Below are 27,933 nucleotides of genomic sequence, written 5' to 3' on the forward strand. Positions count from 1 at the left end.
TGCTCTGAGATACCAAGCTGCTCAGGATAAAGTCACTACATGCTGAAATTCAGGAAGTCTGGAGGAGGGGCGATTTAAAATGCAGCTATAAGCTTCTTTGTTGAAGAGGAACCAGCATCTGCACAGAGATACACATCACATTTCCCGGGAGTAACTTTCCTGTCCACTGCGAAAACTTCACTGAAATAGAAGAAAAGTCATCTGTGCTGAGATTTCCAGGGAATTACAAGGGAGCAAACACTCCGCCATGGAATTTTTTGTATTCCTAAGTGCAATATTGACTAGACTTCTCTTTATTCTTCACTCACTAGTTGGAGTTTGGAGAGTCACTGAAATTAAACAAAACCCTATGTACTGGCTGCTGGCTCTGTTGAACATTTTACTGTGCATTGAGACAGTGCTGAATCTGAAGTTTAAAAAAGGGAGAGGGATTAAATGGTAAGCATCACCATATGCATGATTTTATTTAATATATAAACTAATGCATTTCATGCTGAACTTTTTGACTGCCAGGTACTGATTGCATCTTAATGCCTGGTTATATTTTATCATCACATCCTTGTGGATCTGCAATATATTACAGTAATGTGATCTAGGCTGTACCATTACTAAGTGTAATGAACACAAGTACCAAAGTGAGTTTGCAGCAGATATCTTTTGCCTTATGCAAAAGTGACTTTTCACAGTAACTTTAATGAGTCATCGCTATCTTTTAAATATCTATGATGAATTAACTTAATTGCAACTGCAAAAAAAATGTAAAATTGTATAATTGTATGTGGATATTATTTGGAAACATTATGTTCTGTATTGTTTAACCTCAAGCACCTTTATTTATATTTTTTACATCGACACGTGAATTAAACAGTCCAGTAAAGTGATAAGGGTCCAGTGGTGTCCAGTCCAGTGGTAGGGGCTGAGAGAAACTACAATATTCCCAAGTATTCAAAGGGAACAGAGTAAACTGTTGTTTCTTTTACCTTTTTTCTCTTCTCCTGGACAGCGGAAACATTTTTTATATTACCTATATCAAAACTAGTGGTTGAACTTGATAGACTTATTTGTTTTTCAAACTGACAAATGTCACTAACTGACTATGTAAAACACGATGCTTATAGCAATAGTGGTCATTTGCTACAAAACGGTGTTGATTTGCTTATAGAAGAGCAGATGCTAACAGTTATTCACAGACAGGCATAAATCTCTGACCGGGAATGAATTAATGGTACTGGGAGTTCTGCTTATTATAGAATAAAGCACCCATTGGAGGAATGTGCTGTGGTTCTTCTTTCAGATTGGCTGAAGACTGCATGCAGCACACACATGTTCAAAGTTCTGTTCCTTATGCTGAAAAGACCAAGAAACTAAAGCTTAGCATACACTACGGGGTCTATTTCTAAAGAAGGAATCTGATTTTCACTGAAACCCTGGTGAAGAATCAGTTACTGCCATTGAAACACATGGACCATGGAGATTCTTTTCCTGGGAATGTTTCAGTGATTGTTAGATTGACTGCTTTATAAATAGACTATAACTATTATTATGTTTCAATAATATGACCATACATACAATAAATTTAATTTAGTCTTTGCCATTGATAAAAAAGTATTTGATGTACCATCCACTTGTTTAATATTCATCTGGTATCACAATTGTTTTACTATTTTGAAATTTTGATTGTGACCCAAAAAGTCTACAATACACAATATGTTTGATCGATTGGACAAATATGGTGTTTGGCTTGCTTTTTTTTACAGTGAGAGAGTGAGAGTGAGAGTGTTTTATCATCAAACTATACAGACTCACCTAATCTCCAGCAATGGCTTGTCTGTAAGCTCCTTCACGTGTACGGACATCTTCCTCCTCTCTTTTCCAGTTTAGGATCTTTGTCCATCTTTCTTGGCTGCAGCAGTATGAATCAAACCTGCATATCTGCACATGTCCATTATTATGACATTGGCCAATCATTAAAAAAAAGAAAAGCAAACAGGCATATGAGAATACATATGGCAGATGATATATAGAGGTCTAATTATAAAACAGAGAATTGATAATCCAACTTTCATCAAACATTCCTATCTGGAGAATCAGCTACTCAATCCACAATTAAACTAGTACTTCACCAGAAAATGTTTAGTGAATGTCAGGTTCACTACTTTATATATACACCCCATAGTATATCTCTGTCTTTGACCTTATAGGGGAGATTTTTCTGATTTCTGTCCATGTGGTTTCTGTAAAAAAATGGGAGAGTTGTCATCAGGTTTGAATACACAAGCAGCATTTACAACTTGTTCAGAAGTTCTAATAATTCCTCATTCTACTAAAATATGTCTCTGATGTGTGTCTGCATCCCCCTGTAGAACAGGAAGTTACTGAAAATTTCCAGAGTCGGAAAAAAAAACATGATAGACGCCATAAGACAAAACAACGTTCATGGCTGAAGTAGGGTGTTGAAGGCACATTCAGCTAAATTTGTTCCTTTTTATTCATTCAAGGAGCACAAGCTAATAGCTGAAGGACTTCAGTGTTCCACACAGACTTTTTTTCTTTCTTGGTTTTTAATTTGGGAGTGTTTTTTCCAAGGTTCTTCACTGTCACATGTATATGTATATATTTGTATATCTTTTATAGGAAGTTTCTACAACCATATTCAGATTTTAAAGTGTAAAATTAGATAGTGATAAACAAAAGAGAAAGAAGATATTAAAAGGCACAAACTTCAGGAAGACAGCTCTCCACTCTACATGTGAGAAGTTCTGTGAAATTTGGATTATGCAAAAACTAGCGTGAACACAATCACATTGTGTTCTAGATGGAATTCTGTTCATTGAATGATTGACTTTGGCCTTCTTGCTGAACTGACTTGGAGCTCCTGCATGGACCCCTGTTGGCTTAGGAGTGTCTGGGGCCCTTGTGCAGTGGCACATTTTGCATCTCTTTATGTCGGCCCCTTGTTATGGATGCCCCATAATCCAGTTATAGATTTTTTTGTATGTGTGGAGCCCTTAATTCCAAGAGTAAGCACAACATAGTAACTGTTACACTATGCTAAAGCAGTGGTCCCCAACCTTTTGGAGCACTAAAAGCACAAACTCCGGACCGTGCATGTGCAGGGACCATGTGTTGCTTAAATGGGCAGAAACTTCCCCCAGAGTGGCGTCATGATGCCAGAACCCACACACAGAGACACAACCTGCCCACCACTTTGTTCCTGCGATGCATACCAGAGACATGGTCTGCGGCTCTGGCCGGTGCACCTCCCCAAGCAGGGTCCTTCTCCTGATGCCCCCAGGGGTGTATCGGGCAGAGCCACGACCCACCGATCAGACCCCCAGTGGACCAGGGGTTGGAGATCCCTGTGCTAAAGAACCCCTTTACAAATCCCTGCACTTGAACACTAACCCCCCCCCCAATATTTAGCCCTGATCTTCCCCTTGTTGTAAGAGCAACCCCCAAATGCACTCAAATTTGCCATTCCCTTCCTCAGATAAAACTGGATGTCCAATTTCTGTATAAGCACCTAGTTGAATGGTTTCGGAACATACACAGAGTTAACTTTTATTCTCTTCAGAAGACAATATTAAGAGCCTCCCTATTGGTCACTAAGACCTGAGTACCGATTCCTCGGGGGAGGGCACATGCTCCTCCACAGCTGATGAAGTGCTGGGTATTTATTGAGGGCTTCAATGAAAAAGTATGTGAGTACAGCACAGAAGAGTATGAGAAGGTTGTTTTTACAAAAGACCCTGTCATGTTGCCCTGAATAAAAACGTTTCGACCAGAAAACTTCGGTATCATTTTTTACTGTTTTTTTTTTAAATGGAGAAAGTATTTCATATCTCCCATTCACCCTCCAACCCACTCAGACATAGGATTGCAACTGGTACGGGCAGTAAAGTGAAAGACGGAAAAATCTGTTTTTGTTGCAGCAGTCCTCACTTTCGGTGTTAAAACATGTACATATATCCCATTAAACTAAAATGACCTGAACTTCAACCGATCCATAAGCAGGGCTAATATTTTACATCATGATTGCCTGAATACCTGAATGATCATGTTCCTTTACTGCAGACTCTGCTTCTTAAATAATGGGATTATTTTAGTAAAAACTAACACTGCGGAACGCCTTTTTTGTTGCGTTAGATCTTACACTTGTTTTATTAATTTTTGGGTGGTGAATCCAGAAATAACCCCAGTTTTTTGCTATCACACCCAGTTTTTATGATACAGGGTACCCTCCATTTTTGTCAAAAAACATACAAATTTTTGTGTAATTATTTGTGTAATTAAATAGGAAAAACCTTGTCAATGGCTTTGAATGATAATCAAGCATTCTTTTTGACTTCTACCCTTGTCCTGATGAAATGTTGATCTGCCGAATCTGTGGACAATCAAACACACTGGCCTTTATTTTTTCAAATGACAGTCTAGGAAATTCCATAATGAGGTACTTGAAACATTCACCTTCAGTTGGCAAAGCTTTAGCAAACTGCTTCATCAGACCCGGTTTCATGTGTAGAGGTGGGAATATAATGTTCTTTTTATCAACAAGTGGCTCATGTAGAATGTTTGGGTCACCTGAGTTTAGGGCAGATCTTGGAGGCCAATTCCTTTCCACCCAATGGTTCTCACGCGCTCTGCTGTCCCACATGCACAGATAACAGGGATACTTGGTGTATCCGCGTTGCTGACCAAGAAGGAAGCATACTATTTTAAAGTCAACACAGATGACCCAATTATGTTGGTGATATTGCAACAACTCAATGACTCTTTATGTCTGCATATTCTTCACAAAGAGAAACTGAATGATCAATTGGGACTGACCCAAATATATTGCCATTGTGAAGGAGGACACACTTTAAGCTCTGCTTTGAGCTATCGATGAATAGTCGCCATTCAGTTGAGTTATAGATTGGAATTCCCAATTCCTCCATTAAACCAGGTATGTTAGTTAGGACAATACACAAAGCCACTGTCAGTTCTAAAGTACTGCAGAAATGCAATTTTCTGGTTGGAAAGTATGATACCTTCGTTCCTTTTTCATGTAAGTTTTTCTCACACAGTCTTGATGCTAGGAGTGCTGATGCCTTCTTCAATAGTCCCAAATCATGTGCCAAATCACTCAACTCATGCTGATGAAATCACTTAGGAACAGAGTCCTCTTCAATTTCAAACTTTTCATCATTGTTGTCACCTAATTTATCACCATAATCATGTTCTTCAAGAGAGGGTAGTTTAACGAAAACCTGCACTGGGATTTCATCTGAATGAGCCACTGGGCGTATAGCCGATGGTGGACTGGGATACTCTGTTACATTTATTTTTCTTGTTATATCCTAAAGTTTTTACTATACAAAAGTAACAGTCACTGAAATGATCTACTGGTTCTCGCCAAACCATAGGCATACCAAATGAAATCTTATCACGTGTTCCCTTTGTCCACATAAACCCTCGACACACTGTTTGCACACCTTATGAGGGGCCCTGATCATTATCCTGATCACCAAATTTAACTTTGAAATATGCCAAATAGGCTTGCTCTACAAATGTGCTGATATTCACTCTTTGACTGGGAATGGTGAAACTGCCACAGATATAACAAAATGAATTAGGGTTGTTTAGGCAATTACGACGAGAAACAGCAGAGGCAGACATGATTTGAAAGAAAGGAAATACGTGTGTAAGTAGAAAAATTTTGCTTATTCACTACGTAGAGCAGCGCACAACCTCTGAACACACGTGCGTGTAAATGAATAGTCTATACAAAACCGCGCTACAGTAATCTAATTAATATAAGCGGTAGAGAAAGTGATAAAAAACCCGACGTGATAGAAAACCAACTGCACTTTCAGAGCCAGCATACCTATTTTAGTGTAGATAATCTTAAAAACTGAAGTCAACAAAAAAATTGTTCACAATTGTTACCCAGTGTTACTTGTTACTCAGTATTGTTGCTTATTGGTGAGTCACACAGAGGTCAACATGTTGGGAAACTTTAGTTGGTATCTTTGACCAAACCTTACGAAGTCTGATCAAAGTGATACTTCAGTCTGGCACTTTGCCTGTATTTATTTTGGTTCCCAGTAAAGTGGAACTTTAAGGTTTGTATGATTAGGCAGGTCATTATTGCAAAAAGGGACAGGCAATGTTTCATCTGCAATAATGTATCTTACCTATCTGATCACATTTGCAGCATCAGCTTTGGTTGCCAGGAAAACCCTTCAATTTTGGCTTACCATTTGCGTGCTGGGATGAATGAATTTCGGCACGCCTGTTACTCTGATACAGCCAATCAAGATGACCAAAGATTGTCTGATCTGATCATCTGATTCCGCTGAAGAGGAAGAAGAGAAGGAAGATGGTGGAATCTAGCACTGGAACATAAACAAGTGAGTCTGTTTAGTTCCTTTTGATGCTTCCATGAACACAACATTTTGCCACAAACTGAGCCATATCACACAGTTCAACAATCCTACATGCATGTTCTGTGCAGTAAGAGTATAGTGAAAATATTTTTCCCCTTTTCACAATAGTCATATATTACATATGCAACATCTACAGCATTATTCACGTGTAATGCTGTATACTATGCAACCTTTTCAAATGATTGAAGGGGTCACATGGATTACTAATCTTTCATAGTCTATAGTTAGCCTGATATTTGCTACAATACAAAGTACAAATAAATTAATATAATAAATTATAAGGTATAAAAAGTTCTGACAAACAGAATGAACTTCTCCAAGCATTTGAATGTCATTCAGGCAGGGGATTCAGTCTTACCAAGTTTTTTAGTATTCGTTGTGGATTAAGAGGAGCCCTGCTGATAGAGCCTGTCACTGACAGCAAGGTTATGCATTCTGGATCACAACGGGATCTTCTAAAGATCTGATTTTTCTACAGAAGACATCCCATTCTCTCATGTGTAGCCACTAAAATATGGGAAATATGCAGAAATATTGGAGCTGCCATTACTGACTAGCAAGAAAGGGGTAAAATTTAGGACTATGATTTGGAAAAAGAATGCAGAACAGTAGTTTAGGTTCTTTATAAGCCCCGGACTGTGTCTTTTAGTAGTGAAGTCCGGATCAAGTTGATACTACTGAAACCAGCACATTTTGTAATTGTATATTCCATATCTCCCTTTAATGTTCACATTAAAGGACAACTTGTGAAGAGAGAAATAAAGAGGTTGCCATTACCACTTAAAATAATCCTAGGTGCCTGTCTGTCTCTGATTTCATATTTTTTGAGTAGGTCAGAGAGAAGTTGAAATTTATAAACTGCACTCTCGGATCAGGACAGAGCATCAAGTGATTGGACAGAAATCTAACCACTTCTCAGTCTATGAGGTTTTAAAAATGTCTGGATTTAGATTTTAATTTTGATTCTTGCACTTGGTAAATTGGCAATAAATTTACTTTAATAGGTGAGATCAGATGGACATTTGCAGAATGTAGTCTCTTCATACCATTTTAATGGCTCGGATACTGTGGGAGTTTTCATTAAAAACATTAGTTCTCTTCGTTTTCTGGCCCTTCGTACAGAATGTATTCCAGATGCTTTCTTTAGGCAGACTAACCAGCATGGTCTCATTATTACATTAGACCCCCTCCCTTCTACATCTACCTGGTTTCCTTAGGGTGATGTCACATTTCTTCCAGTGTGATCTTCTTGGATTACAATCTTTCCAGAAGGTCCAAGAAGGTAAGTATAGTATATTTTTTAACTCTTCTTATCAGGTACCCTCTTATACAGCTATCATTCAGTGTTTTATGGGGGTGTGTGTAATAATATTTGTTATTAATATTATTATTATTATTATTATTATTATTATTATTATTATTATTATTAATAAACAGGATTTATATAGTGCCAACAACAACAAAAATTACCATAGAAACACATATCCAACTTGAGAACTGGCTATAGGATGAGTATACAATTATTGTTATTATTATTATTATTAAACAGGATTTATATAGCGACAACATATTACGCAGCGCTGTACATTAAATAGGGGTTGCAAATGACAGACTAATACAGACAGTGATACAGGAGGAGAGGACCCTGCCCCGAAGAGCTTACAATCTAATAAACAGACTTGTGTTTAATGCAAGATCTGCTTTAATGTTTTTAGTTTCTTTGGGCATCTTAAGAGACACTACCACCTTGCTCATACAGGAAAAAGTGGCAATATCTTTTCCTTTTCCCCTCCCGGAAGAACTTATAACCACGTTGCCAGTGTTCCTTAGCTGATTTGACCAATTCTTGTATTTTAACTGGTCTATTACACTTCCATGTGGATAGAAATGCAATTCTTCCAAATTTCGATTCTGTGGAAGAACAAGTTAACCAAGTGCCGGCATCTTGTTATGTCTCCTTGAAAAATTTACCTGGGAAACCTGATTACTGGGTCACAATGTTTAAATTTATGGGCAAGCAACAATTACCTACTGCAATGATCTTGTAATAACTTGTTGTAGTGCAAGAGACTTCAAATCATTTCCCTACAGTCATATATATATCATATCCCTAGGCATGTATGCCAATCACATTAACTACACGTATTCAGCCACAAGAATGCTAGAGACTCCACTACCTGATTGTTGATGTTTTCCATCAAATATATGAAGTAATGATTTGCCTAACACTTAACTCCCAAGACAAAGCGGACCATATATTTTATATATATAGTGTTTTGCATACTTTTTTTGCAAACAACTAATATAAGAACCTAAACATGTATTTTCATCTGTATCTTTTGTGTGGAAGGAAGAGTTGATGATGACATTTCAGTGTTTCTGCTCTTCCAATTGTGACACTATTTCATGACACAATTCTTTTGGCTGTGCTGTTTGGCAGAGATGAATGATTCAGAAGAGTGGTTGGACAGGACTGCAAATCTTGGCAGACAATACTATTCACATATGTAAAGATTAACTGTGTATTTAGTTGTGCGTTAAATTTTTCTGACTTTGGAAACGTGAACATATTAAAAACTAAATTCTGGAATTTTTGTATGAAGATTACAAATGGCCATAGAGGCATAAAACAAAAGCCTCGCCTAAGATATCATCCTGACTCAGCAAACAACATGGCAAGAAGGTAGTGAGCATACAGCTGCTGGTTGTGTCAATGACTATTACTGGGGACTCTACATAGGAAAATACTGGTACCTGATGCTGAAGATATAAGGATATATAAAACTTCTCTATGAATTGCAATGAAAGACAATTTCAATGCAGCTTCAAAAGGTTACCTGCAGAGATTCATACAACTAGCATTTTCAGCTACAGAACATTCTTATGTTCACACCAGAAAAATTCTGCTAAGACAGAAGTATTATAATTGTCATTGTCATGGCTGCCTGGTTGCCATGTTGACCCTACAGACAAGTTTTTTTTTATCAGATCACCATGTCAATAACTGAAGGGGTAGAGTGTTATATTTGCAAAAACAACTGTATGGGTTGCCCTTATGGCAGATTTACCAAAAATGGTTCATTTACTTTTTGAATATAACTCAAAGATCAATTGTATTTAAGATTCCTGTAAATTGTTCTATTTAGGATTACCCTGCAATGCCGTGCACAAAACCAAGATCTACACTACATAATGCATGCACCGTACAGTATGAAGCCTAAATCAAAGCCAGAGAGTTTATTATTCACATAAGAAACACTGCACATCTCTTTAGTCAAATAGTACTACCTCCTGGTGTTTTTTTTAGTTTAGGTACGTTTTACCTGTTACGTTTATGAATTGATCAAATCTGTGAATAGCATGTTTCCCAATCACTGGATGAATAAATTTAAAACATCAGTAGCATGGGCACTAAAGCAGTATAATCATCACCCAGCAGTACTAAACCATTTTGTCAAAACATTGCGATCCCAGGCAATGTCCCTTCTGTAATCAAATAACCAAAGCTACCTGATTTTTAAAATAAGCTCACCTGCCGTCTTCGGCCATCTCGATTGCCCAGGCTGGGATAATATAACTCCCACCCCGGCACACAGGAGCTCATTCAGTCCCGGCATCTGCAGGGGAAGCCAAGATGCACAGATGATCTTAAAGTTTTTGACAGATGGGGAAAGTGATCAGGCAGACAAATTTGTTTTATTGCAGAAAGGACATCATCTGCAATAAAGCCCTGTATGATTGCAAATATATAAAGTGGAACCGTGTTTTATGATATAAAACATAAAATGGTAAATTTACCCCCTGGATGGAAGGATAACTATTTTCTGAAATTTCCTCTATTTTTCATAGGGGTGTTTTTCTTAGTAAAGTAAGTAAATATATACTGAGAGACCTCAAACTAAAACACACCCTGTGGTACCTCCCAGGCCTACAAGACATAATCTATAGATGGCAGTTTACATGGTGCTGCAAATACACTGTACTTTATAAATATGAAGATGAAGCAGCACACAGTTCCTAGATGGAGATACTACTTCATTTAAGGGATGTGAGTATATATACATGTATAACTGAAACATGGACTGTTAGGACAAGGTTAGAAAGACTGGCTATCTGTAAGTATTTAATACAAATGACCACAAGAAAAGCATTTACAGTCACATGAAATACAGCAGTCATTGCTTCCCACCGATGACACTTCTTGATGCATTTTTCACAGCCGAGTCAGAAAATGTATTGTGCCATCCAAGACTACGGATCATTGTAACCCTCTGTGTAATGTGGTTTGGCAGATATGAGTAAAAGGCCATTCTGGTGAGAATTAATTAGAAACAGAATTTTCAGGTTTAAAAGGCTTGAAGGACTGAGCTATAATGTACAAACACATCTGGAATAGTGGAAGCTCTTCTGGCGAAGCTGTGGGGGGATTACCAAATTAAAAGTCATTCCAAGAAGTCAAAAGTTGAAGGCATGGAATCATTTATAGAAAAAAAAATTATAATTCAAATGCAGAAAAAGTGTTTTAAATTTTATGTTAATATTAACTATGAATATTTCAATCTACTAGTTCTGTTGGAAATATGCCAGTGTCAACCACATGCACATGTCAACCCCTCTATCTCAACGCTTAAAATTATTCAACTAGAACAAATTTGCAAATAATGACAGAATCTTCAGCATGGGCAATATCCTTTAAGGTTGGTTTTACAGCTTGTATCAAAAAGTAAAAGTGATTTCAGTTTGCTAAAGCCAGATTAGTACAATATTGATTGGGATTAGCTGCTATGGGCATTACACTGGGAAGTAAATAAATGGTTTCCCAATAATGTACATCTGCGCCTAGATTTTCCTTTTAGTTCTCTGGCACATTCCAACAAATATCTTTTTAGCCTGCCAGTATAACTCCACCTAATTCATCATCATGTGATGGCAACAATGCTGCACTGCTTCTGGATTGTAAACAGAATTGCCACTTCCGTAGGCTATGCTTACTGCTTACTCTACAGTGGGGTAAAAAAGGTTGCACAGGGTGTGGTTGGCAGTAATATCACGGTCTGTAGCTTGTCAGTCAACAAATGACCATGTCTGGTCCTGACCAATGCTTTTTGGATTACCAGCACTGCTTTTGTTGCTGAAACTTTGCCAATGTGAAGTGCAAGGTCTGGGAGGGGAAGTATGTGAGATACAAATGACTTAGTCAGGGAAGGCAAAAGAAGTTTTTTTGTTTGTTTGCAAGGCATGTGCATCCCGCAGTAACTGGATTTGAGACTTGTTTAGACTGTCATAAAATGACTAATAGTCATATTGTACATAATGGTAAGTAAAAAAACCACAAACAGAGTTCCTGATCTAGAGTTCAATAATGAGTGTTACAGTGCAGAGCAAATTAATAGGTAAAATTCTAAGCTTTTGTTCTGCATAGTCTGTTGCCCAGGTTATGGATATCGTGGGAAATACTGCCTACTGCCCAAGGAACCCCGAGCAACCTTAAGGTTCCAAGAAACCCTGTTTGAGAAACACTTTCATAGTGTGTCACGCTGTTGCTGTTCTCAAACACTTAGAGGAAAATTCTTTATAACAAATAAAGTTCGTAGATCAAACTTTTAGAACCATAAAAATGCATGATATTAACATACAAAAAATAAAATACACTTTACAGAAAGACTATAAACTCTGCAACTTCTTCATTTTGTAATTTAATGAAAATTGGAACAGCCTATATTTTAAAGGCATATTTTCAAAAATAAATCGCTTTATGAAATAGAACTCTGATTATATATTTTATGGAACTAAGAAAACAAATTTTACTATAGAAGCATAGGGTTTATTTCCAAAAAAAAATTCAATTAGCTTCAAGGTGTTACTTAGAAATTGATTTTGAAGTTGAATTATTTTTCAGCAAACAGCCTCTCTCTGCAGCGTATTCATTACTGTAATTGCTAGAACCTTCCTGACAAAACAACCTGTGATTTCCTTATTACTGATTATATTATTCTTTATCTCAGCACAGCAGAGAACTAGCACATACAGTATGTTACAGTATAGGTATAATAATAGGTCTAAGTATGGCTGAATTGTTATTTGAGACCAATAACGCTCTTCAGATTTCAACTGCTAATATTCTGGAAAGATTGTTTTATGTCTGTATATTGCACAGTTAGGAAATCATTTCAATGGTTCAAATGATTATTACGTTTGATAATAATTAAATGCTTGAATGAGAAATAATGTCTCATGTGCTAGAATATTTCACCAACATATGCTACTAATTTTGGCCAAACAACATTTACAAGTACAAGAAAACCTTGGAGAGACAATTGTCATCACAAGATATAAAGAAATATTGATTTTGTCTCCATTTCTTTCTGTCAAAGCTCTCACCCCCTGACATCTGAGGCCGGATCTAAATCTATTTTAATCACATGCAGGTTAAATCTAAAACTATCAGAGAAATTCAACCAGTGACTGTAACTATGGCTACCTGCTAACCAAATGCTGCTGAAACATAATTTTGATATATAAAATATACTATTGTATCAAGATCTAGCTTGTTATACTGATCATAAGATGTTAGAACTCTGTCAATAGACAACCAGCAGATACTGCAAGGCATGTGCAAGTATTCATGTTGAAAAACCTTAGCTAATCATTGTTGATTTCCACGTAACCAACTTCATCGGTGCCTGCTTTCCACCTTCCTTGTCCCTCACCATAGGCTACATATTTAATGACTTGGTCACCAACAATATAATGATAAAATATAATAACTAGTATTAAATTGGATTTTATTGAGTCAGTGATTGTAATGAGATTTTGGTAGCCCGAAAGTAGACTTATCCAATTTATGGCAAATGTTGTAAGTAATACAGCTCCAAATGTATTCAAATATTAACCAAGATCATATAATGCATAATAATACATTCTTCTACATATCAAAACGTTTCTTAGAGGATGGAGGCTACATATACCAATCTATTTCCATTTAAATATATACCAATGTTCATTAAATGCCTTTGCAGAATATTACCTGGTGAGTATAAACGATGTCATTTTTATGGGACCAAGATGGGTAAGGACCAAGAAGATTCTCCCATTACAGACTATTTGCAGGTAAATACAAGGGGATGTGAACCAACAAGTCATATAGAGTGTTCACAAAGGCAAAGTGTCAGACATGTACTTTTAGTGTCTTTAGTATTTAGAAAATATTTTCCTCTGCGAGAGTTCAGCTATAAATTTCGGGAAGAAAGCTCCCGTACAGCATTACAAAGACTGCTATGAATACATCAAAGCATTGCATAGTTGGAAGCATGGGAAACTTTCTATATAAGGTCTATAGGATCAAATATATGGCCAAAAGTCACAAAGAATTCCTTAGGTTTAAAGCAGAACAACAGAAATGTATAATAGATTCCTATTTAATGCAGGAATGTTCTTACTCACCATACTACATCTTATCCTCTCTCATCTCTAAGTTTTGGTCAATGAAATGTGATTACATGACACCTAATGCAGGTAGAACAATGGATGCCAGACGTTCCAGCATCTCTATACATGTCTACACGAGAAGGCAAGACTAAATTTGTTAACAAGAAACTAGCTTGCACAAGGTGTAAAGGCTTTGTGAAGCAAAGCTATACAATGTTTTTTAGATTTGTAATCTGTATCTGGGGATGCCATCATGATCCTTGTTGAATGACTTAATACTTACCAAAACCAAATATGCAAGATGAGATTTTTCTGACTACATGCTTGTATCATATTAGTGATTTTGTAGGTAAAGAATCCAAGGGCAGGGTGGATGTCAATGAGATTTCAACTTAAAATGTTAATTCCGATATCCCTGACTAATCGTACTGCTACAAGTTGAGGTCTACTTTAGAATAACGCTTTAAAAGTGCATGCACTATGGAAAAATGACCCTTTGTTTTGTCCACATTTGGCAAATTAGGGTCACCTAACTCCCATGTGTACATACTCTGTTTTATTTCTGTCCCTTCATGGTCATTCAGCTGCTAGGGGCAAAGTGAAATGCCTAACTTTCCTGGTTAATGGTAGGAATTTGTCTTCTCCTTCCCTATGTCACAGTGCTAATGCCTCCTGATTGGTCAAAACTGCCTATGGGGGGCTTGAAAAAAGCCAATAGCATTAGGTAAGCTCTAAAAAGCCATTTAGGAGTTTATACAGGGCTTCCTTAGACATCTAGGGCTAAATGGAAAGGGGCAGGAAAAGAGATTATGTGATGCTAGGGAGGTAGGAAACTAATTATTTTACATTGTTCTCTACAGGCAAATGAAGAAGTTGCTCTATACTACTTTATCACTTTGTGACAGAATAGACATTTATATATGTGCCCATTGTACAAACAGCGTATCAAGCACAGCAGAATTCCTACAACAATAGTTACTATATATGCAATATACAACCAGTGGAGCTACTGGAAACATCTGTGTAAGCTTATGACTAATTACACCCAGTTGGCAAAAGACACAAAGTCATCTACAGCACATTATAAACTATACAATCATTTGTTTTAAAAAGCTTAATTACTACCATTACACAATTATAATTTAAAGCTAGTGCTAGCTAGCCTACTATACTATTTTTAAAAAGTCACATTTTTAGCAAGGCAAACGTTCCTCATATTCCCCTTTAAATCAAATCAGAGTTTCTCCGATGACCTAATAAAACTTCACATGTGGCACAGAAACCTTAAGCTGAGGGATACAAGGAAACTTGGAATGAGAGCTGATGCTGAGCTATGAGGAAAGAAAATAAAAATACTTAAAATTTTTAACAATGTAGGATTTTTTTTATTTCCTATCAAAGGCATAGAATAAAGAACTGATTCAACACAGCCAACAACATCTTTAGTTTCATACTGAACATTCAAGCCAAAATGTTTCAACAAGCACATGTTGTAGAGTATTTTGCCTGAGCCTAATTCGAAAAAGAGATTACTATTTACATGATGTCATGCACATGGTGCCTGAAACTTTAAAAACTCTCCACTAACAATTGTAGCGGCACAACAATAAAAATTGAATGAATGGAATAATTCATCATTTTTTATTTTTTGCCTTTTTTACCCAAAATTTACATATATACATTGCTACTTTCGATTCAATTAGTAAAAGGTGTAAATCGTAATTAAAAGTTGATTTACGTGTATTTTAATGGAATCCAATTTGAAAAATGTGTACATTTTGTAAAAAAGCTGAATGAATGTTGGCTGATAATATTGTATAAAGTTTTCCTTCTTCTTTTGAAGCTATGCAAGCATAGGTCAATAAAGAGACATCACTAGCAAGTTTTTCCAGAGGAAGAAAACCAGATATTTTCATTTAGATTGCACTGGCAAGACTTAATGTTACAACAACAACTCTGGTACAATCTATTTTTTTATCTATCCTCCAGCTGGTCATATATATCTATGCTTTCTTCACTTTACATTCCTCCTTTGCATTATAAGGTTTGCACATTAGAAAAGTAAATTCTAATAAAATTAATGCTGAGGAATAAAATTGTAAACTTTGGACTTTGATGTATTTTTATTATTTCTGCAAAATATGTATTACTTTATAGTATTATACAGGTAGTCCCTGAGTTAAGGACCTCCGACATACAGATGACTCCTAGGATACGAATGGGGCTTCCCTGCTCGCTCATGTGCAGGATGGAGGCTTGATGGGGGAGGGGGCGGTTTGCGTGACATGCAGAAGAAATCTTTTGCTAAACACAGCTGAGGTTGTGGGTGGTCATAAGAGCTGAGCTGATCTGTAGCATCTTGTAACTTTTAATGACCAAGACAAACTGTTTTTTTCATATCAAAGCACAGCTTGTTCCAGAAGTTAATGAATGTCTAGGCTCCATAAAGTTTTTTGTTATTTTTGCTTTGTTTGTGATTAGCTCACAGTGAGTATTTTATACAGTAACTGACACCACACTGCCTGTAATATGTTGAGACAAACATCTGTCGTAATTGCATTTATTAAAATGATGTACCTGTTCCGACTTTCAAACAAATTCAACTTAAGAACAATCCTACAGTTCCTATCTCGTATGTAACCCGGGACAACCTGTATAATTATTTCCTTACCAAGTATCAAGATCTCTGTATCCCAAGGCGGGTCTGAAAATGCCATAAATTTTTTTTCTTTTAAATTGCAACTTTATTTATCTGTGTTTGGTCTTCTTTTGAACTTTATTTTAGGATGTGCAAGATGGTTTACCAGGAATCTTTTAATTAATTAGAAATTTAATTCTGATTGTGTGCTCTTTCGGTGATTAAACTCTTTTTTGCTGCTTTCTTGTTCATAAATTTTTTTTTTTGCTCTTTTTAACCAAACCCTTGCAAGTTCATAACAAAGACATCCTAAATTGACTAATTTCGGAGTCCCTTTAACTTCATTCAACTTTTTCTTTTATCCAAAGGACAATATAATTCTATGTTCTAAATCAAAATCGATCAGATGTTATGTGGATCAATACAAGATGGATCCTGGTTATTTTCGGGGAAATATGGGAACAAGTTTTCAGGCACTGGAGGCTAGATACCATTAAGGAATACTGTTGATAGAGCAGAGCAGAGGGATAATTTTTATCACATAAAACTTTTTTTTTTATTTCCACAGGATTTCACCTCCTATATTCTGCTACTTAGTAAGCATAGTACCATCCCTGTGGCTTCTGGAAATAAACCATGATCGCCAGGTAAGTTTCCTCTTTAGAACTGTTAGTTTGTTTTACAGTTGTGTTCCTATGCTAGTGTATAAATGCTATAGTATTGGCTTGCTGCAAAAAAGTTTCTGCTGCCCAGCCGACCTGTGTCTATAAGCAGTACATATTGTAGAGACCTGTGTCTGTAAGCAAGTAACAGATTTTCCCTGTGTACCAGTACCCAACATATTTTCCCTATTATCAGTATAAACAAAGTAATGGTCTTGAGCTTTAAAGATGACCTAAACGGTAAAAGCTATGCCCAAAAAAGTCCAGTAGAAAATATAGGACTTTAGCACTATGGTCTGCCTGTAACTACTTTTTTTCTTATTGACGGACCATGACTTGTTCTGCAATGTGTCTGTGTGGAGGTATCTCTCTTGGTTGAAAACCAGAACCTTGTTTCTTAATGTTAGAGATGGGGGTAAACATGTAGGGGAAGTAGAGGAAATCAAGATCCCAAGCATGGATAAAAAAGCAGCATTGTAAGCACCACAATAGGACCAGCAGTCAGAGACAGCAGTTCCTTAGTACATCACACACTGCAGAATAATCTGTTAGTCCTAAAGCAAAATGGTATATGGATACTGGAAGGGAACTCATTTGCAGGAGGAATTTCAGAGTAGATTTTTACAGGAATTTTATTGGCACAATTCACTTTTATATTCACAACTGATTAAATGTAAAATGAATCAGTTCTCCCATCTACAGTGATTACCAATTTTTCTGGGGGCCAATAAAAAAAAAAATTTTAAATAAAAAAAAAAACTAACTGACATTGGGGGAATTAGTTCTTCAGCTTACAACCCAGCAAAGAAAATCAACAGTTGAATAAAGAAACTGGGGTCGAATTTTGAAGTGATGTCATCCCATTCCAGACACAAAATTCCCTCATTGCATTCAGAAAATGAGCGCGCTGACGTCTTTTAACTGCTGCATTCCACTTAGCTGTATGACTCTTTCCTTCCTCAATATAATATAGGAAACTTTGTAGTAAACAGCAGTACTTAGTAAGGTTTATGTAAGAATTTTTCAATAAAAGCAGTTATAGTAAATTCCAAAGTTAACTTCTTAAAGCCCAAACATGTTGTTTTATTCCAGATTTTTACCAACTTTCTCTTATATTGACAGTTGTAAATTAATTTGGCCTAAATCCAACTAACTATAATTTGACCATATATCAGTTTATTATTTGAAAGTAAATACTGTGGTTTGCAATAAACAATAAAACAGTTATGTACACTAAAAACAAATGATCTGGTGAATTGTGCGGTCTTAACATGGAGCATTCACAAATAAGCACAAAACAGTCCATAAAGGACAAATTCTTCAGTACCTGAGAGGGAAAACAGTACTAGAAGGTCATAAAAGGATGCTTAAGACTTGACATTGGGTCAGCCCAGCTGGTCATACATATCAGAGGCAGTATTAGAAACCTGGTGAAAAAAGAAAAGTAAGGTCCTGTATGCAGGACCACCATGAGAAAATTCCGGGCCCCATAGTAGGTAAGCTTCCTAGGCCCCCATCCTCCATGATTAAAAATTTGAGCATTGCAAATTTCAATCACTTTTGATCATGGTGCGGTACAGAAGAACCCCTTATCCCCACTGGACAGAACTTCTGCCTGTTTGGTCAAATAATGTTCTGGGCTCATCTCAACATAATGTGGAAGCCATGGTAATTAAAAAACAAATGAGGTTAACAACAAAAAGGTTAAATAAATTAGTCATGTGATCTAGACACTCTTGCATAGCCAGGTCGGTGACCTCATTTTTCTGTACTTCAGTTCAGCAATAGAGCACTAAACCGCCCCAGTCTGTGCTTAGACAATAAATGAAAAGTAGCAGATGGATGAGACCAGTCCCATTTCCACAAAAATACAGGAGACTAATATCAAAACAAATTCAGGAACTGATGATGATGTCCAATATGACCTATATTTTATCACATTTAAATAAATATGTAAGTGGAAAAAATATGTATTTAGTATATATATTATTTATTTAGGCTTTACATTTTAGTAGGACTTCATTTTTTCTTAAATATAGCTGGGAAATGCTAGACAGGTTGTCAACTAAAAACTGTAACATATGATTTAAAATCCAAACATTGTTTGCATTTGCTTTTTTTTTCAGGAATGTAATAACAATGGCAGATCCGTAGAAGTTAATGGAACAGCGGGCAATGACATACTTAGACAGGTAGGCCTATGTTCCAGAGACTTTAAGGTGATTCTTTTACTCACTATGCTTTGTTGTAACCACTTATTATTACTCTGTCTGCCAAAGCTCTCTCCCTAGATTACAGCTGTGAAAACTGAGTTAAAATAACCTTACCAAGTTTAATATCCATAAACTTACATAATCCTTCTTTCCACAACTGGCTGAAATTATTTTTTTCTGTTAGTGAACAGCACATATATAAGTGGTGAGAGCTTGTACAAACACTGGATTCTGACTGATTAGTTCTACAATAGACTGGGCAGCTTGATAAAGTCTCTGTAATTACCATCTTTTGATTTAGGCAGAATCAGAAGAGAACATTTTTTGAAGGCCCCCTCACAAATTCTGAATCAAAGAGTTCAGTGTGTCCACCCATTAGTGTTGATGATGGATGATAATGGTTGAAGCACATTTTATGGCTGCTATCCCAATGAGACCAAATTTCAGATCACGCTTCCTACAAACATGATTATTGTTGGGTAGGTAGGTGATGGATCATCTTGTTTGGTTGGCACAGAGTAGGAATCAGGAGGCTATGCTCTGGATCTAGTTCAGAGGTCAGCAAACTTTTTGGGCTATTTCAGGGGTAGGCAGGAGAACACTAGGCCAGGCTCTCTCTCGAGTCCCGCCCTAATGGCTCCGCCCCCAACCGGAAGGCCCCCTGAAGGGAAATCCCTCTCTTCTGCAATGCATATGAAGGAGAGGGAATGTTCCCTTTTTACCCCGACGGTGAAAGTGTTAACACTCACCGCAGCAAATAGAGAAGAGAACCACAACACTGAGGCTCAAGAGCCACATGCGGTTCTGGAGCTCTGGTTCTGGTAGTTTGTTCCGGCTCCACCGCGAGTTGCCAGCGGGCGTTAGGCCAGAACAAACTACCGGCTAGCCGGTATCTGGCCTAAAGGCCAGAGTTTGCCTACCTCTGATCTAGTTGGTAGGATTACCACTTAGTTCTATATCATTTTTCCTTTTACACTGTTTGCTATTCCAGGTAAAAAAAACATGAAATTACAACCTTGACCACTCAAACCCTTACAGTTATAAATTTAATAAGTGCTTATCTATTCTTTACTTTAAGGCGTTTGCCAAAACTCAACATGTTTATGTTCTACATTTCCTATATGACTTTATTTGAACAGCAATATTTGTTCTACCCCTGACAATTTCCTAGCATAGGAATTTACATTAAATATTGCAGAGGACTAGTACATAGTAGTAGCTGTAGTTGCAGTAGTACAGTATTCTACCAAAACCCAGCAACAATGATGACAAGGCCAGACGGCACTGGGGAACCATTTAGTATACATAACATAGACGAGTTATCACCATGATGTGTGTTTGGCTATATGCTGCTTCTGGCAGCTTTGCTGTGCATAATACATAGCACAAATGCATTTTGTACAGTGCTGCCTAATATCTTGGGTTTTGAACAATAACGTTTATTATTATTATTAATATTATTAATAAAAAATGTTAGTACATTATCAACATTTTTTCTTGAATTACCATTAGGAATTGTATTTCCTTAATCCAAGTTAAAATTAGAAGTGTCAGTGGAAAAAATGTCTACTTAGTAGAAGCAAGAGCAACAGTAAGCCTGTCCTTGTATATCCCATTAAACATGATGGTTCGGATTATCCTGTTCTGTGCTAAAACAATCTGTGTTTTCTTTTTAAATTCAGGCCAATGAATTTATTTCATCAATCTGCCAATCAAATTGGACACTAGGATTACATCAGACGTTTCTTCTGCTTTTGATTATCGGGAGATGGCTCTTGCCAATTGGAGCAGGCATAACCCGCGACCAGCTTTCTCAGCTTCTTCTGATGTTTGTGGGCACTGCTGCAGATATTTTGGAGTTCACTAGTGAGACAATGAATGTAGTTGTTGTAAGGTACGGCAAATGGTATGGTAATGGTATAAAAAGAATGTGGACTTATTTTCAATCCAAAGATACAAAAACAGATGCAATTTACTCTCCAGGGTTTCCAAAGAGATTGCTAGGGGCAAAGCTCAAGTGACGATGATCTTTTTAGCAATCTGTGAGGGTGACACAGTTCAATCGCTCACCCATGTTAAAAAGGACCAATATGATGGACATATAGATCAATTCTTTTCGATTGATTACAGGTATTCGATGTACCATCCACTTGCTCTGTACCAATAGGACCTTGTTCAAATTCTAACCAAATTTAATGAAAACTAATGGAAAAAACCTTTTTGATTTTTGATAAATTTAACATTTTTGTCTAAAGAAATTAAAATATAGCATAATGTATGGCAAATATCAGAGTAACTTCTGGGAACATGTCACTGTCCAATAGCAAACTTTTCATGGTGTCCCTATTGTTTATAGTAAATAAATGTAGGAAGGTTTATCTCTCTATATCACTCTGTTTTTTTTTCCTATTAGCAGGTTTCTTCATATGGACAGATTAACACCTCTTCTATTCATATTCTATACTATGCTCCTCTGACTGTAAACTTGCCCTATATTTCTCCTGTTTTATACTTTATACCCATTACATTTAAAAGTTATAAAAATAGGTTTAACAATGTAATAATGATTCTAGTGTTGTAATATTTTGTGTATTTTATACCAACCTGGAGTACAGCTTTAAATTTTAGTTTAAAAAAATTGATATCCCTTTAAAAAGTCAGTAATAGCTTTTAAAATACTAAAATCCACAATATTTCCTTGGCCAGACATACGCTGGATTTCATAAGATTAAATTGTTTACCTATTTCTTGCTGTTGTAAAAGTCCATTTAATAATAAAGTGACTAATCTGTTCTTGCTGTTTGTCTTCATCTTACGCTCTGCTCTTTGAAGTTGATAATAAAGGGATGATAGCTCGGGGAGAAGTCAAATACATTACATTCACATAGACGGAGGCGCTGCTACTGTTTATATTTCATAACAACAATACTTTTTCAGACAATAAAGAATGTAATCCAAATTCAGCCTTCAGAATCCAAATGCAGTCTACCAGCAAGTCATCAATATTACACTTGATTAAATTCAACTAAAACAGGGAGATTGGAGCCATCCAATTTATTTTACTAAATTTACCAATAAATGCTATGGAAAAATGACTTTTACATTTTAGGTTCAGTTGCATCTATTCTTTGATGTTAGGTAAACAGGTTGTTTTTCATCATCCGCTTACAGGGTTTATGTACAAAAAGTGTTTTGTTCTTGAGAAGGAATCAATACAAAAGCCAGGAGACTGAGAAAACGTGATCAGCTTGGAATTTGGCAAAGTAATCAAAAAGCGCTGCTCAGATAAAAAAAAAAAAAAACTCTTCAAAACCAGTTATTATCAGATTTTTTCTTTAATATAGTTTTCAGTAAAAATCATAGGCTAATTTACTGAAGAAAAGGGGATCTTCACACAACATTTTGTAGGAATGTTCATAATAATTATAGAAATTATGTAAATAGGAACATCCTCTTCACTTTGAAATCCACTTCTTAACTTGAAAATGAAATATATAAATTGCATCCATAGCAGTAGGGCACAGCATACCATCAAAGCTAAAAATGCACTCTTCTTATCTAGAGATAGTGAAACATGCTGAAACTTGATTTCATGTAAATGTCATGCAATTTGATTCAACTTGCATTATTGCTGGTAATACTGTATACAATTTCAAAGAATTAAAAAGAGATTCCACAGAAATGTCCAACTTCACTCAGTGGGAAAACTTTGTTAAAATTCTTGTTCAGGTTCCGACAGAATTAGGGCATGCGTTTGCAGGAGCACAGAATTAATGCTTGGTTTGCATTAGATTGGGAGCCCCTTTGAGGGACAGCTAGTGACATGACTGTGGACTTTGTACAGCACTGTGTAACATGTCGGTGCTATATAAGTACGGTGTAATAGTAATAATAACTTAAACTTTATTGTGATACCAATACCCATTTTTTTGTCGTAACCATGCCCATTTTTCCAGTTTGCCTTAAGCCCTAAAATTTGTTTAAAAACACAGATCTTTCTATTGAAGGAACTATTAGCAGATTTTTCGATCCCATTTGTAGTTTCTTGAGAATGAAAAAAAAACAAACTTCTTTTTGTAAAACAGAAACAGGAAGGAAGATTTCACTCCAAAATTGTTCTTTCTTGTTCCTTTCTAGTACCATGCCTGTATCTTACATAGGCCTGTAATATATCATTGGGAGGTGACCTTTAATGTTTAAGAGCCTGTAATTCTGCCATGAGTGCAATGTTTGGGTGAGATAGAGCAGGATAGCATCAACAGCAATAACAAATGGTTCATTGTTGGAACTTCTATTTACATGGCATAGTGAGCATTAATTTTGATAAATGAACAGTTTCTTCTTTTACAATCAGCTCTAATGTTTAACGTTTAAATATCTTTAATACATACAAGGTTTTTTTTACAAAAAGCTTTGACATTTTATAATTATATATTTCAATTATGCATGTTTTTATTTTTTTAGAAAAAACATAATACTGATTTACTCAATCCTTGGCATATGGACATGGAGCATGTTACAGTTCCCCCTTGACCTAGCTGGTGAGTACCTCTCTGCCTCCTTATTATAATTTGTTTGATTAGAGGTATAGCATTATAATAATAATAATAGCATTGTATCTGTTGAAACTGTTGCATTAGCATGTCAAATACCACTTGATCTTCCTACTCTCTGCAATGTTCATCGTGACCATAATCTGTGAATTTTTAGAATACAATCCCTTGTGTCAAGTAGCTTTCAATTGCAGACTAAAGCAGGCAATGATCAGTACAATTACACATTGGTTAGAATTGATAACTTGTATCTGTATTTGCCAGTATGAGTTTTACCAGTCATATGACCTTGACTGGCCATATAAATGGAGACCCCTTCCAAATATATTTTATTCTGCCTTGCCATGTTTTATATATGAGATGTTTTAGTACAGTCAAATTGCTGCTTTTTAAATAGGCTCCCATGACCTACAACAAGGCTGATGAGTTTTTCTGTATCGTGACTGGGGCAGCTCAGTCTATTTTTACAATTTTGGCAAAGTGCTATAGCATTCTTTAGCCATCTTGTTTTGGCAGAATGTTATATTAGTATTACAATGTTTTTTTTTTATTGAGGTTTGTAACATATAAATGAACAATACAAACAAAAGATTAAACAATAATTTGTATAAGTGAAGAAGATAAACAGCATCATGACCATGAACAATAAAATTTTAACATTTTTCAATTTCCTTTTATGCCCTGTCTTTCTATCTTAGTTTATGTTTGCTTGACTCCCAATTTGTAATGCAACAATTTTCTGGTAAAACTACAGTAGAAAGGGTTCAGAGATTACAAAAGGAGAATCAATGTTCCAGCATCAAGGATGATCCTGTGGGGTTTTCGGGGGACTTGAGCTAGTATAGAGTATGTGTCCCAGTGTGGGTTCCAGACTAAAAAAACTAAAACCTAAAAAAAAAAGAAAAAGATATCCTGATAACAATCGATAATCGATACCCCTGGCATACCCTCCCCATGTGATATTTCTGTTTAGCCCAGCGTGTAGTCTTTTCTGCCCTCATAGACAGAGGCCAAAGTTCTGTCGACTGTAGTTCAAACTGTGGTCTTAAGTTTGGATTTTTTATGTGTTGTAATTACAAATTTGAAGTTCCATCAATTTGGCCTCAATAAGTGGATTTCGGGTAAATTTGAGGCATAATGATAATTGTATCAGGTATCTTTTAATATATGTTTTATGTGCCTCCCATTTGGTTAGCAGAGGCGTGTCTTCTTCTTTAATAAACAGTTTAAAGTTGGTCTGAAATGCCTGAACACAGTGATTTAGCTGCCAGTAAGTTTTTATTAAACACCAGTTAACAGGGAGGTCACTCTCTTAGTCCCTGCATTTGAAAAATCAGCAAGTCATGGTTTACCATGGGGTAACACAAGTGTAGACTGCCATTAGAAGAGGTATCGGGGTAGAATTTGGGAACCTATTTTCCATGTGAAATCTCGTGGTGAAGGTGTCCTCCCCCTCCACACATTCAGTAATGTTGGTTAAGTAGAGCTTCCATCTCATAACTTTTTTGTGAGAATGTTTAAAGGACGTTGGCCCCGTTCTAATCCCCCATTAAAAAAAGGTGCCTACTTCTTTTGCTAACAACTTGATAAAAAGGTAGCAAAAATAGGCATGCCATGAAGTAGAAGTGAAGTAAACTATAAAGGAAACACAGGACATGTCCTGTTTTGTCACTAGTAGGTAATGATCCTCGTGATCTTTGATGCTTTCATGAGTCGTAAAGAAGAGAGGTCTCAAAAGCAAGAACTTTATATTTACAACTTTTTTTATATATTTTTTTTTTTTTACAACAAGCATCTGACAATTGTAAACTGGTCCTGCTAGGGAATGCCTACAAGTGATACTGAATTTCAATTGACAACTCCCCATGTAACTCTACCCTTGTACAGGGAGAGTGTTCCTGATGGCTATACTGTTGGGAAAAGGTCTGGATGATGCTGACCACCTTGTTGCAATTTTAGAGCCATATTAGGCTGGATCAGGTTCAGCTGATTTTTTTTTCTACTTCTTATTGTGCACTTTTACCTTAGTTTGACTCTTCCTGACAGCACATGCTTTCCGATTTTACATCCCAGCTGCAACTAACTATAAAATGTATTTGTATTTAGTAAGATCCTTGTGATGTTTCTAGATGGTTTGTTAGAAAGCCTACCAACCAGTTCCAACAAGCAGTAAAACGATTGTTTATTGAGATGAACAAGGAATGTTGACAACAGTGAGTCATGTCAGGTTTACGGGTCATCACAGCTATTGATGTTTGTTTTATTTTCAGAGTTTAAAAATCTATATATCTGACTCTACAAAGAAGTTTGCAGATTATAAATGATATCAGTATCTGTAAATCGGAGAAGCCTACTACTTTTACCATCATATGTATAACGTTCAGAATTGACACTTCTCTTTTAACAGTAAAAGTTATGTTGGTAAATGGTAATATGTTCATAAAGATTTATTATGTTTATTCTAATTTGAGTTTTCTTGTCTCCTATTTATAGTACAAAATATTGGATGCCAACAAGGATCATCATCCAAGAGGTGGTTGTGTTTACTGTTCTGTAGATACAGTGCAGATCTTTGGAATATTGGAATAAGTCTATTTATACAAGATGGTCCATTTCTCATATGCCGAATCATCCTCATGGCACATTTTGATGTGGTTAACCAAATGATGGTATTTTTTGGGGCTAAAAATACTCTAGTTGTTATTTTACAGCTTTATCGTCTTGTAGTATTGTTGATAGACTTCCAGGCTTCATTTGAAAATAATGGCAGAAAAGATAAAATAGAAGAGAGCTGCTGTCCATGTGAATCCACTGATAACCACGAAGGAATAACCAGCAATGTTGATATTGAAAGCACTGGAAACAACAGCGCAATTATTACTCTTGAAGAATCAGAAGGAAAGTTGTAAATCTTGTAAGCATCATATATCCACCTTCTAAGTTCTTTTAAAGTCCACACTACACCCAAAACATAAAGTTTTGGCATTGTTGTGCATGTACTGAAATTTAAAATAATTTTAAGTTGTCAGTATATTATTAGGGTCATCAATGGAAATTACTTTAATGTGATGCCATGCTTATGTTTTTTATTATAAATTATTTTTTCATATTAATAAGTCAACCTGTTTCATTTCAAAACACCCTTTGATGGTCTGGGAATGCCTTATGGAAACTTCTAGGTTCCTCACTCTTTTGTCACCAAACTGTCCTTTTTTAATGGAGCATGCTTATGAGTTCCTAAAAAAAAAAAAAAAAGATAAGTATATTTAAAAAAAGTATAATCCAAATTGAACCCACTGATGACCTGTTGAATAAACATTTTGTTTCTATGAAGTGTGCGGCCAAAATATTTTGAAATAAAAATGTGAAGTCTAGTTTGTGATGTTGTGTCTGTGTTAGAGATGAATGTGATAAGTTGTCTTTTGCTATGGAAAAAAAAGACCATTATCATTTTTCATATTGTATTCTATTAATAGTATGTGGTTTATACATGTAATGATATCATACAGTGATTTCCTTTTTCACTGAATTCCTTTTTGCTTTGCCAAGCTGTCCAGTAAAAGGAAATGAATAGGGTAAAAAAAATTCTTACATTACCAGGTGTGTTTGCAACAACTATCTTTTCATGGTTTACACATGAAATAAAATAAAATTATATGCTTTACAATTCCTAGAAAAATGTTAAAAGCATGGTTCTTCAACCACCATTGGCACTGTTATAGTTTGTTTTATTCACTGTGACATTTACTGGACCGCTGGGCCTGTATGTACATGTTGAAAAAAAAGGTGTGCAAAAATCAAGTTGGAATTTAAATAATGAATACTAAGCATTATGTGTAATGCCTACATTAATTTATTGGTACAAAATGTTATGATTCAAAAAAGTGGTCATTGACATTTAAAAAATATTTTGGGATTTTTCAGGACATCAATTCTCATCATGTATACTGTATATGTAAAATATGTGTGTTTTTGTTTTAATAAAATATTAAAAAACACAAAATTTACATA

General features: G+C 35.9%; 1 protein-coding gene across 1 annotated transcript; it reads left to right on the top strand.

Moving 5' to 3' along the window:
* Positions 1–117: 117 nt before the first annotated feature.
* On the top strand, positions 118–27,933 carry TMEM26 (transmembrane protein 26). The gene is made up of 6 exons (XM_072424526.1): positions 118–438; positions 17,063–17,141; positions 19,283–19,348; positions 21,052–21,263; positions 23,834–23,910; positions 26,416–27,933. The coding sequence occupies exons 1-6, from the start codon at positions 248–250 to the stop codon at positions 26,829–26,831; spliced, it is 1,041 nt and encodes a 346-aa protein (XP_072280627.1). The 5' UTR covers positions 118–247; the 3' UTR covers positions 26,832–27,933.

The sequence above is a fragment of the Pyxicephalus adspersus genome, chromosome 10, assembly GCF_032062135.1.
Source record: "Pyxicephalus adspersus chromosome 10, UCB_Pads_2.0, whole genome shotgun sequence".
NCBI lineage: Eukaryota > Metazoa > Chordata > Amphibia > Anura > Pyxicephalidae > Pyxicephalus > Pyxicephalus adspersus.